This window comes from Melitaea cinxia, chromosome 6 (assembly GCF_905220565.1).
Source record: "Melitaea cinxia chromosome 6, ilMelCinx1.1, whole genome shotgun sequence".
Lineage (NCBI taxonomy): Eukaryota > Metazoa > Arthropoda > Insecta > Lepidoptera > Nymphalidae > Melitaea > Melitaea cinxia.
In genome coordinates, this window is record NC_059399.1 from 8,900,195 (window position 1) to 8,914,935 (window position 14,741).

Genomic DNA, 14,741 nt, shown 5'->3' on the forward strand with positions numbered 1-14,741 from the left:
GTTTGTGCAGTCCTTGTAGATCTCCCCAGCGTGCCTCGGAGAGCACGTTAAGCCGTCGGTCCCGATTGTTATCATGTACACCTGAAGGCGATCATTACTCATAGTAGGGAATATATCCGCTAACCCGCATTGGAGCAGCGTGGTGGATTACGCTCTGATCCTTCTCCTACATGGGGAAAGAGGCCTATGCCCAGTAGTGGGATATTACAGGCTGAAGCATTTATTAAACTTATAACATACCCTATTTATTAAACTATCCGTTTCAACGTCTATTTATTTATATTTATTAAGCTCACAAGATGCGAACATTATGTATAATGTTATACACTTATACACATTATTATACTTATATACATGTGTATGTACTTCTTAAAAAGTTACAATATTAAAAATTACCATAAACACTTCTAACTAGGTAAAGGACAGAACAAAAAAACAAACTACATGAACTAACTTTATGTTGGGAGTCAAAATTAAACCATTTGTAAACAAAAATATAACGACTGAAAATTTATTAATTCAGAGTCTTACAATAATTGTCATTAATAAGTCTTTTTTTATTTTTATGAAATATTTGTCAGAATACAACTAAAAATAAATACAATTTTATAGTTTTAAAGGTAACAAAGAATTTTAATAAAAATAATAATTAAATATAATAATGTAGCTTTAATCTTTTTCACTTTAAATATTGTATCATATTAATAATTTTAATTATAATTTTTATTCGTTATAAACAAGACAACAATATAATTATAATAACATTATTAGTTACAATAAAGTTTCTAAAATATGAGGTTACATTGTTTATTATATATTCAATACTAAGATTAATTATTTAATTGATTAATTTTATGATATTTTGAATATTTACGAAATTGGTTTTATTTTTATTCAAATTACCATTTCATTAAAATATATGTCGTGACGAAATTCCAGATCGACCTTTTTCTAGTTTTCAAAGTATAAAATAATTTACACAACAATAATTCTATATATCATCCATAGAGAAGGAAATGTTAAGTGAGCAGACCTCGTGTAATGTTCGAAAATGCTTCTAACTTTATATGGTCGGTTTACAAATCACTCAAAGTTGACCCAAAACGTTTTAGGTATACCCGGCTGCCTCAAACATTCGTTCCAACTGTCAGCATAAGGAGATTTCTCATCAATATGGGCCTTGCCTAACATTTCCTTCTTGGCCATCTTAGTCTTGCACCCGAGGCTGATATAAATGCTCACTTTATTCAAACTAGCTTTGAATACAGTTAACTTAACCGTTGCCGACTTGGGGTCCCATCTGGCGGATATAGTCGGTACAAATCTATCACTTTTCCAGTAGCACTCCGCTTTATTAGCTTCTAAAATAGCTGCTTTTAAATATAACGGAGCTGAAACAGAAACAAAACTAATTAGATACACTAAAATACGAGTACATTTAATTTTGAAGCATATTTATAAAACTAAAAAATTTGCAAATGTAAATAATTAATTAACTGTGATTAAAATTAGCAAGCTCCATAATTTAATAAATATGAAATGTTCTATTCTACTACTCAAAGTTTATTGTTCGTTTATTATACATTGATCACACAACGTAAATTGGGGATCGTCCTAGACATATATTATACTAGACATATCTAATATATAAAATTCTCGTGTCACAGTTTTCGTTGCCATACTCCTCCGAAACGGCTTGACCGATTTTGATGAAATTTTTTGTGCTTATCCGGTATCTATGAGAATCGGCCAACATCTATTTTTCATCCCCCTAAATGTTAGGGGTAGTCCACCCCTAAATTTTTTTTTTATTTTTTAGACAAAATTTTTAATTTCTATTTTTTTTTTTATGATACAACATTAAAAAATACATAAAACACTAAATTTTCAACCCTCTACCATCAACCCCTATTTTTAAATAGCGTTTAGCGGCAAGACAACGTTTGCCGGATCAGCTAGTAATCTATATAAATAAAAATGAAAGTTGCTAAGCGCATAACTCGAGAATGGCTCGACCAATTCGCCTAATTTATTTTTGTATGTTCCTTAAAGCCCACGGAAAGTTTTGATACTAAAAATTGTTTTTAAAAAAGTAAAAAAAAAATTTTTACTATTAACTTTTGACAGAACGAAGTCTGTCCGGGTAGCTAGCTAGTAAAGAAATAATTTAAATTATCCGAAGCCTAAAAATATTTAAGTGATGTAACCAGACGGACCTCTAGTAGAAATTTATATACAAAATGTATTTCTATAGGTTTTATACTACGCGATTCACGGATCTTTGAAGATTTTCAATCACGATCACGATTCAGCCTGTAACATCCCACGGCTGGGCACAGGCCTTTTTCTCAATGTAGGAGGAGGATTAGAGCCTAATCCACCACGCTGCTCCACTGCGGGTGGTGCGGATTGAAGATTTTATTTACATACACATACCTTCTTTAAACCTCTTCTTTACATTTATCTGTTTTTTTTTTCTAATAGCAACAAACAACGCTTCAGAAATAAAATTGTAAAAACGTCTGTCATCATCTTTTTAAAGCCCCCAGTTAAGTACCAAACTCGACAAAGCGAAAAATAATTTGAACCCTACAACACATCACCCCTAAGTCCATAACTTTAATACTATAAATATTTAACTAAACCCGTTAACCCGAAAACGAACTCTCGCGTCACCAAGACAAAAACAAAGCGTTATTTATCGAAATCTGTATGCATGTCATACCTAGGTCAAATACAGGGACACATATATTATTAACACATATGTATTAACGAATGGTTGTATGGTCGACGGCCTTATAGCATAACACCGATTTCTCCGTAATAACCTTAGGCGTAGAATTTTGTGCAGGACGGATTAAAATAACTCACATTACGGTCTTTTATCTTTTTTCTTGGAAGAAATCGTAGATTAGTTCATTTTACTTTTTCAAACGAAATTCAAAAACATGTTTTAATTTACGTAAACCAAAAACCGATCAAATCAAAAGGTTTTGATAACACTTAGTACATTTTTTTATATTTCATCCTATGAATTAGGACAGGATTCAATAAATTAAAAAGCGTACAGACTGGTTTACCAAATAATGTATTGCTTGCAAACCCACTTTTTTATGTTGCATAATAAAAATACTACAAAAACCACAAAGATCTTACCGCTACTAGATTTATTGCTTCAATATTTTAGCTTCCCTACATATTATATGACAAATTCGTGTGTAAATAGGTAAGTGTGTAATAAGGTTACAACAATATAGTATAAGATAGTTTTTTTTTATTATTATTATTTATTTAAAACAACTCTCTTATAGTATTCGATGGAGTAAATTGAAAACGAGGCGTTTGCAATTTGCATACACAAAAACGTATTGCGTCGTAATGTAGTGGGGCTTTGCTGACTTCCGTACTCAAGATTTAGCGCACAACAACTCTCTTTTTGCCTTAATAAGAAAACAGCATTACACGTTCTACTGGACCCTCTCAAATGCTATCTATTGCAAGCCTCCAATGGGACCTAGTTTTCTCACAAAATGAAAAATACAGTACATACAGTACTACAGTACATATACATACTCTATATTTTTATACCAATGCAATATGGTAAAAAATACACAATTTTATACAGAATACGCACCGACCTATAAATTAAATATCTTTTGAACTCATTTTTAACCGACTTCCAAAACAGGAGGAGGTTGATTTTGATTTTCGTTGGAGTTCGATTGTATTTTTTTTAAAATGTATGTTACCTCAGAACTTTTGATTGGATGGACCGATTTCAATGGTTTTAATCGAAAGCTGATGCAAGCATATGATATATATCATGTTTAAATTATTATATTATCGATATCTGATGACTACTTTTTGAATATTCTTTGATAACGAGGATTTACTTGACTATTTTGCGTCTACTTATGTTGTATTACTTATCGATGTAATTGAAGTCGGTTATTTTTTTTTCGTTTGCGAGCAAATACAATTATTGACTATTATTATAGTACAAAGAATCCATTAAATAAATATAATGTTGGACGTCAACTTTTTGTATGTACGGATACAGCGAAATAACGCGAGAACCAATTGACGAAATAAGCTGTACTTTTTTTTATTACGTCACGAAACTATTAACTTTTCTTAGACATATATTACTTTGTAATATATGTCTTGTGAATATTATCTAACAATAAACGGTTACTCAAATATTTAAATCTATGCGATCAATACGAACATTATAAAGTTAAAAGATGTTACCTTAAACTAACGACTATTACATGTATTGTTTTTGTGTTATAAAACCTGTTTATTTAGGATGGTTACGAGTCATAACTATAGTCTTTTACGGGCGGAGCAGTAACCATAAAATCTATGCTATTAATACTGCTACACTGAAATATGAAGTAAAATAGTATTTTTGAACGAAGAACAAAAAATATTTTTGCGTCAATTAACGTTTTAGAACATATAACATAACTGTATCTTCCGTAGGAGATAATTATAAATTAAAACCAAACAGTTTTTAATGATTAAACAATAAAAAATTTATCATTTGAAGTAATCTATATATATAAAAGAGAAATGTCACTGACTCACTCATCACGAGAACTCAAAAACCGCTGGATGGACAAAGATGAAATTTGGCAGGGAGGATTACGAGTATAGTTAGTAGACGTCCGCTAAGAACGGATTTTGCAATATTCCACCGCTAAGGGGGTTTAATTGGGGATGCAGGGTCGTTCAAGAAACATTTATATTGATAACTTATAAGTAGTACAAAAAAAAATATTTTTTATATCATCTAACCTTTACATAAATAGAATACTTTTTATTTACACCTGTCGTCACGAAGTCACGGAGGACCGTGCGTTACGCTATTCTGTGGCATATATTTACATAGAACCATACGTTTCAGCCTATAATATCCCACTACTGGGCATAGGCCTTTTTCCCCATGTAGGAGAAGGATCAGAGCTTAATCCACCACGCTGCTCCAATGCGGGTTGGCGGATATATTCCCTACTATGAGTAACGATCGCTATCAGGTGTACATGATAACAACCGGGACCGACGGCTTAACGTGCTCTCCGAGGCACGGTGGGGAGACCCACAAGGACTGCGCAAACACCCAGACCACGAGTAGAAAAAAGGTCAGGCTCAACCAGATCATGTATCTGGACCGGATCAGGATAGAATAAGGCATGCCTGATCCGGCAAGCTCTATCAGGACCAGGTCCGGTCCAGACAAGGATAGCCTGATATAAAATATAATCAAGTATGGTAAGGCATAGTGGATCAGGACCAGGTCCGGTCCAGACAAGGATAGCCTGATGTAAAATATAATCAAGTATGGTAAGGCATACTGGATCAGGACCAGGTCCGGTCCAGACAAGGCTAGCCTGATGTAAAATCTTACCAAGTATGGTAAGGCATACTGGATCAGGACCTGGTCCGGTCCAGATCAGGATGGCCTGAAAGAAATGACGCGAACTGAGCCTGAATCGCGCTATTAATGTTTTTAAGCGCACTTAGTATATATACAGTTATCAGGACAATCTAGCAGGGAGTCCATTTCTACACAGTGGAGCAGTCGTAAGTAATAGGAAATAGTAGTTAGTAGTTAATCATTAGAAGTTAATAAATAAAGTTTAATTAATAATAATAATTAATTAATAACATAAAAATAAATAAAAATAATTAATATTTAAAGTAAAAACATAAATAAATAATACATTAGAAAAAACAAACGGAAATAAATATTATAATAATTATGTTAATACAATTCGCTTTTTTTTTGTTAAACAATTTTTTCAAAAATATAGGTACATTCGTGTTTTTTAAAAGGACCGAACCGAACCCGCTGATCAGGATGAGATGAGATTTCCTGATCAGGTCCAGATCAGGAAATCTCATCTCATCCTGATCAGGTCCAGACCAATCATCTGCGTTACATGCCTTATCTAGTCCTGATCAGGCATGCCTGGTCCGGTCCTTCTAAGGAAGACGAAAAAATTTCTACTCGGGACCACGGCAAACACCTGTATGGCCAATACAAATGTTTGTCATGTGCGGAGATCGAACCCGCAACCGCCAGCGCAACAGGTACAATCCATGGCTGTAACCGCTGCGCCAACGCGGCGTCACATAGAACCATATTAAAAACTAAATTGCAGGCAATATATTTTAAACAAATTTTCCACTACAATAATACCACAATTCTGACGAATTCAACGAACCATACTGAACGGATTTTCATGCAGCTTAACCAATGGAGAGAGGGCTTCAAGTGGAAGGTTTACGGAACAGCTAAGCCGATTTTGATGAGAGTTTCACAGGAAGTTTGCCGGGAAAACTTTGTGACACACAGATTTCAACGCGGGCGAACTCGCGGGCATAGCTAGTACTTTTATACGTACACATTTGTAAACGTAGCGAAAAATCCGTGGAAATTGTATACCTTTAAACTTACACTTTTCATCAGAAATACACCACAAAGCGAATTTATTTCTTAAATTGTAACTAACGTTCACAACGTAGCAATATCAAAGGAACGTTCTACTAAGGGTTTATATAAAATCGTACTTGAAGTTTTTTTTCTGCAATACCCAACCTTAATAAAACACTTATACAATGTGAATCTATATTAAGCAGTGAATAAAAGATAGAGTACGTAGCGTTTTTCTTTTACCATTTATCATGTTTGATCAAGAAAATTTGAAATCATTTTTATACAAAAATTTCACGATATAAAATATGCGCCTAACGAAAGATCTTAGAAATCTTTTATTTCTGTAAAATATGTTTGTAATATTTTTATAAATATACTGCTTATTTCCTTTAGGTAAACTTTGAAGATCAACGATATGATTTCGATGGGAGTTTTAATTTCCGTTGAAATTTCTAGAGAAGGTCCATTTCAATATTTTTCCTTAAAGCTTTATTATTGAAGCTTTAAACAATCACGCTACGGGAAATAAATAATATAATAAATAAATAACCACTTCACACTCAAAAACTTCAAATAAGATACACATATGATAAATATATATATCCTACTACACCTAATTTCATTGCAAATTAATGAAAAAAAAAAACTTGGATTAGATTAGGCCTTGAGAAGCTTTTAATGCCAGAAGAAAATATATACAAAACTATTTATATATGTACATCACTTTTGTATCAATTTACATTTGAAGATATTCGATAATTGGAGCATAAAAAAAATTGTGTTTACTTCAGTTTACATTGACCAGTAAGGTAGTCGAAAAAAAAAAAAAAAACAAATAAATACGCATTAATAGGGATAACTCAAAAAATACTAGTGAAATCTCGCTTAAATTTAAATGTGACCACACTACAAGCAAAGGCTTTCAATTAAACGTATGGTTAGGCCATTTTGGAATCAGTTAAAAATTGGTGGACTGGATTGGTGGATTGGTGGATTGGACCTGGCGAACTTCGAACCGCCTTATTTTTTTTTTTTTTTGTGAATACATAAAATATATAATTAGATATATCGAAATAAACTATAACCTATATTTGAAGTTGGAAAAGTTACATATCTTGCAACATATTGATTAAAATCAGTCCAGTAGTTCGGATATTAGCTCAGACAAAAATCTTAATACGATATCTTATAAATATATAAATCAAATTGCTGTTCGTTTGTCTCGCTAAAACCTGAGAATGGCTGGACTGATTTGGCTAATTTTGATCTTGAAATATTTGTGGAAGTTCAGGGAAGGTTTGAACGGTGAGAAACATAAATAATAAATAATGTAAAATACGACGCCGCGTTGGCGCAACGATCACAGCCATGGATTGTACCTGTTGCTCTGGCGGTTGCGGGTTCGATCCCCGCACATGACAAACATTTGTATTGGCCATACAGGTGTTTGCCGTGATCTGGGTGTTTGTGCAGTCCTTGTGGGTCTCCCCACCGTGCATCGGAGAGCACGTTAAGCCGTCGGTCCCGGTTATTATGAAGTACACCTGATAGCGATCATTACTCATAGTAGGGAATATATCCGCCAACCCGCATTGGAGCAGCGTGATGGATTAAGCTCTGATCCTTCTCCTACATGAGGAAAGAGGCCTATGCCCAGTAGTGGGATATTACAGGCTGAAACGTTAACGTAAAATATTAAAAACAACAATTTAATTTTCCGATTAAACATTAACGCTGCGAAACATTTGATGTATTTTGTCTTTTTATAAAAAATAGTGCGTGCGTACAAAGTACACATGTCAGAAGTGAAACTTCATTGGCAAACCAATTTTTAAGTCTCTAATATTTTTCACAAATATATGTAGATAGTTCGAAGTTCACTGGGTCATCTATTTTTTATATATACAGATTTTATAATCGACCTCCCTCAATTAACTTTTTTTTATACAACTAGGTCAACAAACAAGCGTACGGCTCACATGGTGGTAAGCGATTACCGTAGCTTATAGACATCTGCAACACCGGAAGCATCGCAAGCGCGTTGCCGACCCTATCCCCAATTGCCCCCAGGAGCTTGGTCACCTTACTAACCGACAGGAACACAACACTCCTTGAAAACAGTATTATTTAGCTGTGATCTTCTGTAAGGTCAAAATACTACTCCATTTGGGCTGCTCAATATTTTTAAGCAGGAAATTTTCTGCTGTGCCCTCTCTCAGTTGCAGTTAGTCAGTACTTGTTACACTTCGCATTCATTTAAGGTCGCGTAGAAGTTACCTTAATTAAATCCCCTTTGAATTGACTAAGCATTCTAAATACAAACTAAAACCCTATGTAAGCACTCCTCAGAATGCCAGCAGTTAATGAGAAGTCTAACCAACTCAATTAATTTACTAATTGAACTATTCGCATACCACCTCCGAACCGGCAATATGTGTCTAAATATATACTTATCTATTTTAGTTTACAAGAGCATTTGTAGTACGATTTACTATTTTTCTTTATCTCCAATACATCTCAAGAAAATACAAATCAATATAGCATTAGCATAACATAATAAAGACGTGGTTGTATTATATTTGTAAACAGTAATTTTTCAAGCTATGAGTTATTACCGCTATATATTATTCTGTATTATTATATTATTATATTTATACCTTTGTATTGTTCTTGCTCTTGCATAGTTTGAACCGAACATCGCAATCTATTCACAGTCAATTGCACTGTGTCGTTCAATCCATCTTCACTTGCCGTGTACAGTAATGTCACTTCCAGCTGTCCTTTCTTATTTTCTCTCTGTAAAAACATAAAATTAAAGGTGTTATCACTTAACAAGCATCTAATCTGCATTTATTGTTATATTTATTATTTAATAAAATCAATTTTTATTTTAATACGTTATTGTTGTTTTTGATACATGAATTACATAAATATTTCGAGCTAAGCTGTATTAAAACAGCCTGTAAACGTATGATATGGTGCAAAACGAAGGTCACTTCTATACTCAAGAAAGAGTGGAACTGAAGCTGTTAGTATAGAGTAGCATAATTTATTTGGTGATTTTGAAAATAATTAAGTTTAACATCTTTACGTCCTTAAGAGCACTTTCTGGTAACAAACAGTTGTTACAAATATTTTGACACATACAAATATCCGCTCTACACTTAGAATAAACAATCACATCACATTACTATCACTGTAGTACACAAGAACTAACTAACTAGTAACAAGAACTAAATAACATTATGCATGAAACATAAATTTTATCTGACACTCGACCTTTCATGGGATTACAATAAGGGTACCTGTAACTAAGAGCGCGAGAAATTTTCCCAAACTGCAAAAAGCTTATATAAGCCACGATGAAAATCGGAAAATTCTTTGAACATGTATAAGCGCCAATTCGCTTAGAAATACGAGTATTGCAATATGTTTTCTACGCTTCCGCCTTCTCAAGATAAACCTACGTTAGTAGTATTGGATATTTAATAGCTGAAAAATAAAAAATAATACGAAAAAAATAGTCATAAAGAAGACAAGCCGAAAAGTGTGTGATCTTAATTCAAAGCAAAAAAAAAGTTAGGATTTGTAATGGAATAAGTATAATAAATCTTAAAACTCGTTTGTCTTAAGGTGCCATTCTCTTGAGTTGGCAGCCAGATTTTAATTATAATTTTTGCTACAGAACAACACCAAAACTTGACACTACCAAACTCAGTGTGTCAGATAACGAAGAACGTTATGTAATGTAATAACATGTCTAAAACAAATAAAAATTAATTAATTAAAGTTCAGTAGGAAGCGTATCCACGGTGGATCACATAAAGAATATTATGGTTTTGGGCACTCAAATAAATTAAATCGAAATATTTTTATTTCAGAACATTGGGTCAATGTCGTGAGCGTCAAATGTGTAGATGTAATAAAAAGATCGCAGTTGAAATATTTCGGAATATACAATGCCGTCTGGAAAATTTTATCGGAAACGCTATTTAGGTGGATAAAGTATTAATCCTTATCAACTTAAATTAGTTAATACCTTCTGTACATTATAATTGTAAACTACACTATCTTATTGAATATCTTAGAAGTTATCACGATGAAGGAACTTGCTTGATGCGGCCTATGCGAAGCCTGAGTTATTCGTTAGTAAAAATGTAATTCTAATACGATTCCTTTTCGAAAGTCGGAATCTAAAGAATCCTTAGCTCTGTTCAATTTTTTTTAAATATCTTATAACATACACACACGGTCGTCCGTTTCTATGGTAAGTAACTTAATGCTTTCATTATATAGGTATCAACCGACTGTTGTTACTTTTTTTTTCTTTTTGATAAACATACATCGAAATAAATCACAAATATTACACCCAGACTCAGGCGGGCATCGAATCCGCAACCCGCGAAGCAGAAAGCAGGACCACTAAAACTGCGCCAACAGGCTTGTCAAATGTGTTTGTCTAGTCTATTTATTTATTTTTTAAAACTTTACGAAATGTACGCATTTCAAATTAACTTTAAAGATATTAACTAGTAACGTGGTTTGAACTCATTACATTTCGTAATAATTTTCATTTAATCTTAACATAATATGTAAATAATCTTATCTTAGTAAAAGTATTTTATCTTAACCCCATTAATATGATCTTTCATTATTTTTTTTCCTGTTCTCTTTCTGCCTCTATTATGACACCGGTAGATTACAAGGGTCCGATGATTGACATGACAAGCAACCAATTGAGACCTTTTACCTTTGAAAAGTCTTACGGTCCACTTTCAGACATCATCATCAGACCCTCAGCATAAGGCGCTATTGGGACTTATCAACACTGACTAAGAGACATACATTGAAGAATATTATTGTTTACATCTTAATGCCAAATGCAGACTATCGTCAATATGTCCATTGTTGAAACTCGAAGGGGTTATTAACTTTGGAAAAATTCCGCTGTCAAATTTTGACACATTTGTCAGACTAAATTCTAATTTCATCATTACATAGTATAAAATAAAGTCGTTTCCCGCTGTCTGTATGCTTAGATCTTTATAACTACGCAACGGATTTTGTGTGACGGAGTGGAACCCCCCATCCTAAACTTAACCGTTTTCGAGATATTCGAGTTTTAATTTTTTTTATGAAAATGCCCAATTTTTCGGCTATTGAACTGAATATTTTGAATATTTTTGACTCTTATGATTATTTTTTTGGTTTTTTACATGAAGAATGAGATGCTTAATGACCTTAATGACTAAAATTGCACGTAGGTTAACTAAATAGGTCGTTGTAGACGATCGAAACTTAAGAAAATAAGTACAAATTAAAAAAATATATTTTTCTTTTCTGGATATCTCAAAAAATTATTATGGCACTTGCTCTGCAGATGTGCTTAAGAACATCTACATTTTATCAGCTATCCAATGAGGTATAACAACCTAGGGTTGTATTTAAACTCATAGAAAAAAACATAGTTGAAAAGGTTCAGGTAGTAGGTCTAACGTAGGTCGGCTATTGTCCTTCAAGTTAATCCGGTGCGTGTGAGCGAGACAACTTAAGATTTATGCAGGTGAGAGTGAGAAAAATAATGTGCAAAAACAAGATCTGAATGGTGATACTTATGAAATTTTCTTAAGAGGTGACTTAGGTGACCTTCTAGATGATCTCCCATTAAAATTATTGCGGGACATGTGGTTTCAACATGATGGCTGCCCTGCTCATTTCAGAAGAAGCGTTAGGGAATGGTTGGACACTAACTATCCTAACAAATAGATTGGACGAGGTGGGCCTTTACCCTGGCCAGCCAGATGTCCCGACCTGACCCCCATGGATTTTTATGTATGTGGGCACATGAAGAGCCTCGTTTACAGTGGGCCCAACCCCATATCGTCAGTGGGAGTTCTCATAAGACGACATAAGAAGAACATTAACCATTGGTGTAGTGAAAAGTGGACTACGTGAAAGAATGAGAAAATGTGTGCGAAATAGAGGTGGACACGTGGAACATGAACTTCAAAAACATTAGGTGAATAAATGTTATTTTGAACTGATTTATTGTTTCATTTAGCTTACTACAATCACCGATGATCTTGTAATGATGATGATGCTGAACTTAAGTCAAATTAATTAAATAAGCACTATTTATTCTGACTGCCATGTAGCCTTAGAAACTAAGTTTCACCTTTGAGGTTAATAAATAACCTAGAGTGTTATACTTCGTTGGATAGCTGATAAAATGTAGATATTTTTAAGCACATCTGCAGAGCAAGTGCCATAATAATTTTTTGAGATATCCAGAAAAGAAAAATATTTTTTTATAATTTGTATTTATTTTCTTAACTTTCGATCGTCTACAACGACCTATTTAGTTAACTTACGTGCAATTTTAGTCATTGAGGTCATTAAGCATCTCATTCTTCATGTAAGAAATCAAAAAAATAATCATAAGAGTCAAAAAAATTCAAAAAATTCAGTTCAATAGCCGAAAAATTGGGCATTTTCATAAAAAAAATTAAAACTCGAATATCTCGAAAACGGTTAAGTTTAGGATGGGGGGTTCCATAGTGAAATCATTCAGAAATGGTGTGTACTACACGCCCTTAACGGATCTAGGTCGACTTTTTCTGTAACCCTGTATATATTTCTTGTGTGCGTGAGTTCAAGGGGATTCGATGATGGTTTCGATTCACAATTTGGTCCACTGGAAAATGTTTATTTAACTAATTTTTCATTTATAAGTAGTTGTTAATTTTGGAATGTTTTACATTGGATCCGGAAGACTGCGCTACCATCGCAGCATCTAATATTAAATATTATTCTATTTTAATTTCAGTTTGTTTACTTAATTTCAGGAGCTGCGATCAAATTGAGAAAAATATTTGAAATTTTGTGTTATGGCAAAACAAGGTTTGCGGGGTCAGCTAGTACATGCATAATATAGTTGAGGAACACTGATAGTTTTTGCAACCGTGCGAAGCCGGGGCGGGTCGCTAGTACTACTATAATTAAGTTTATGACTATTTACTGAAAATAGTAGATAGTTAAATAAAATCTATCGCGAAATATGATACAGTATGTATACATGAAGTAAAGTGAAATCAAACTATTGAATAAGCATTATCATTTAAAAGATTCAATTATTATAATATATATACCTAGTTATATATATATTATTTTTGCTCTCTTCGTTTGAATAGTTTTAATTCTTATTTCCACTCTTACTAAGTTACAATCATCCATTCTTGTACTTTTCAGGGTAGGCAGTGTGAATCGCTATTACTATGAAGCCAAAAAGAAAAGGCCGAAAAGAAAATTTAAAAAAATAAATCAGAATTAACAAATGTTGCTATACACTCAAAGTAATATAATCAAATAAAAATATATCAAAGTAAATAATAAGGTTTTATATACTTATAATAGAATAAAATATTATTATTAACGTTCCACACGCATTATTGATTGGGGTAATCAAGGTTTTCTTTACATGATATGGGAATATCTAGTGACCTGTAACACATGTGGGTATACATTTCAATGCCTTGTGGTTTATAATCAACTATTAATAATGTACAATATACTAGAAATCTTCAAAAAATCTGATTTTAAGTAAACAAAAAATGTATATCTGTTATTTAAAAGAATTCTGTATATTAAAGATATATTAAAAGCTTTTTTGGAAGGCACTCTGTAAACGATACTAAAGCGAAAAGTGTATAATTTTTTTTTTATATCTGTATGTTTAGCGGTCGAATATGGCGCCAAAACTAGTAACTGAATTTAATTGAAATTGGGTATTATTTAAGTTTATACTACACACAACACACTCATTGTTTTACAAAAAAAAAAGTATAATGTTTATTTTACAGTATAGTCAAAAATACATTCATAGCGCTATCAATCTTAATATTCACTTTGTAGAGATTTCGCAGAAACAAGTTTAATTACATAATGTCTATAAAAAAGTTCACGTCTTGTACAAAATGTAGATGAATCAAGGCCGACGTCTTGCGTCAGCGTAATGATGATAGGGTACATACCTAACGTACTCTAACTGGGATCGGTCGAGGTCAAATCTATTCTATTGTCAGATACGCCAAAGAAACAAGAATATAAAAGTCAACCAATCTGATGAATCATACATTTATAGAATTAATGATCTTGATTAAAACTGATGTTAAATTAAAGACAAACTATCACGTTTCCAAGCCAATCGTCATTTTAAGTACCTAATCGTTTGTTGATATATTTATTGATTTTAAAATTAGTTAACATTATCCTTATACAGTATTGTATTGTTACACTGTTG

At 32.8% G+C, this 14,741-nt stretch overlaps 1 protein-coding gene across 1 annotated transcript in view; it reads right to left on the minus strand.

Moving 5' to 3' along the window:
• Positions 1-726: 726 nt before the first annotated feature.
• Positions 727-14,741, minus strand: part of LOC123654320 — a 33,792-nt gene continuing 19,777 nt past the window's right edge. Inside the window, exons 3-4 of the mRNA XM_045590232.1 lie at positions 9,100-9,238; positions 727-1,391 (exon numbers count right to left, since the gene is read on the minus strand). Coding sequence (XP_045446188.1) covers positions 1,084-1,391; positions 9,100-9,238 — 447 coding nt within the window. The 3' untranslated portion in view covers positions 727-1,083. The remainder of the gene's footprint in view (positions 1,392-9,099; positions 9,239-14,741) is intronic.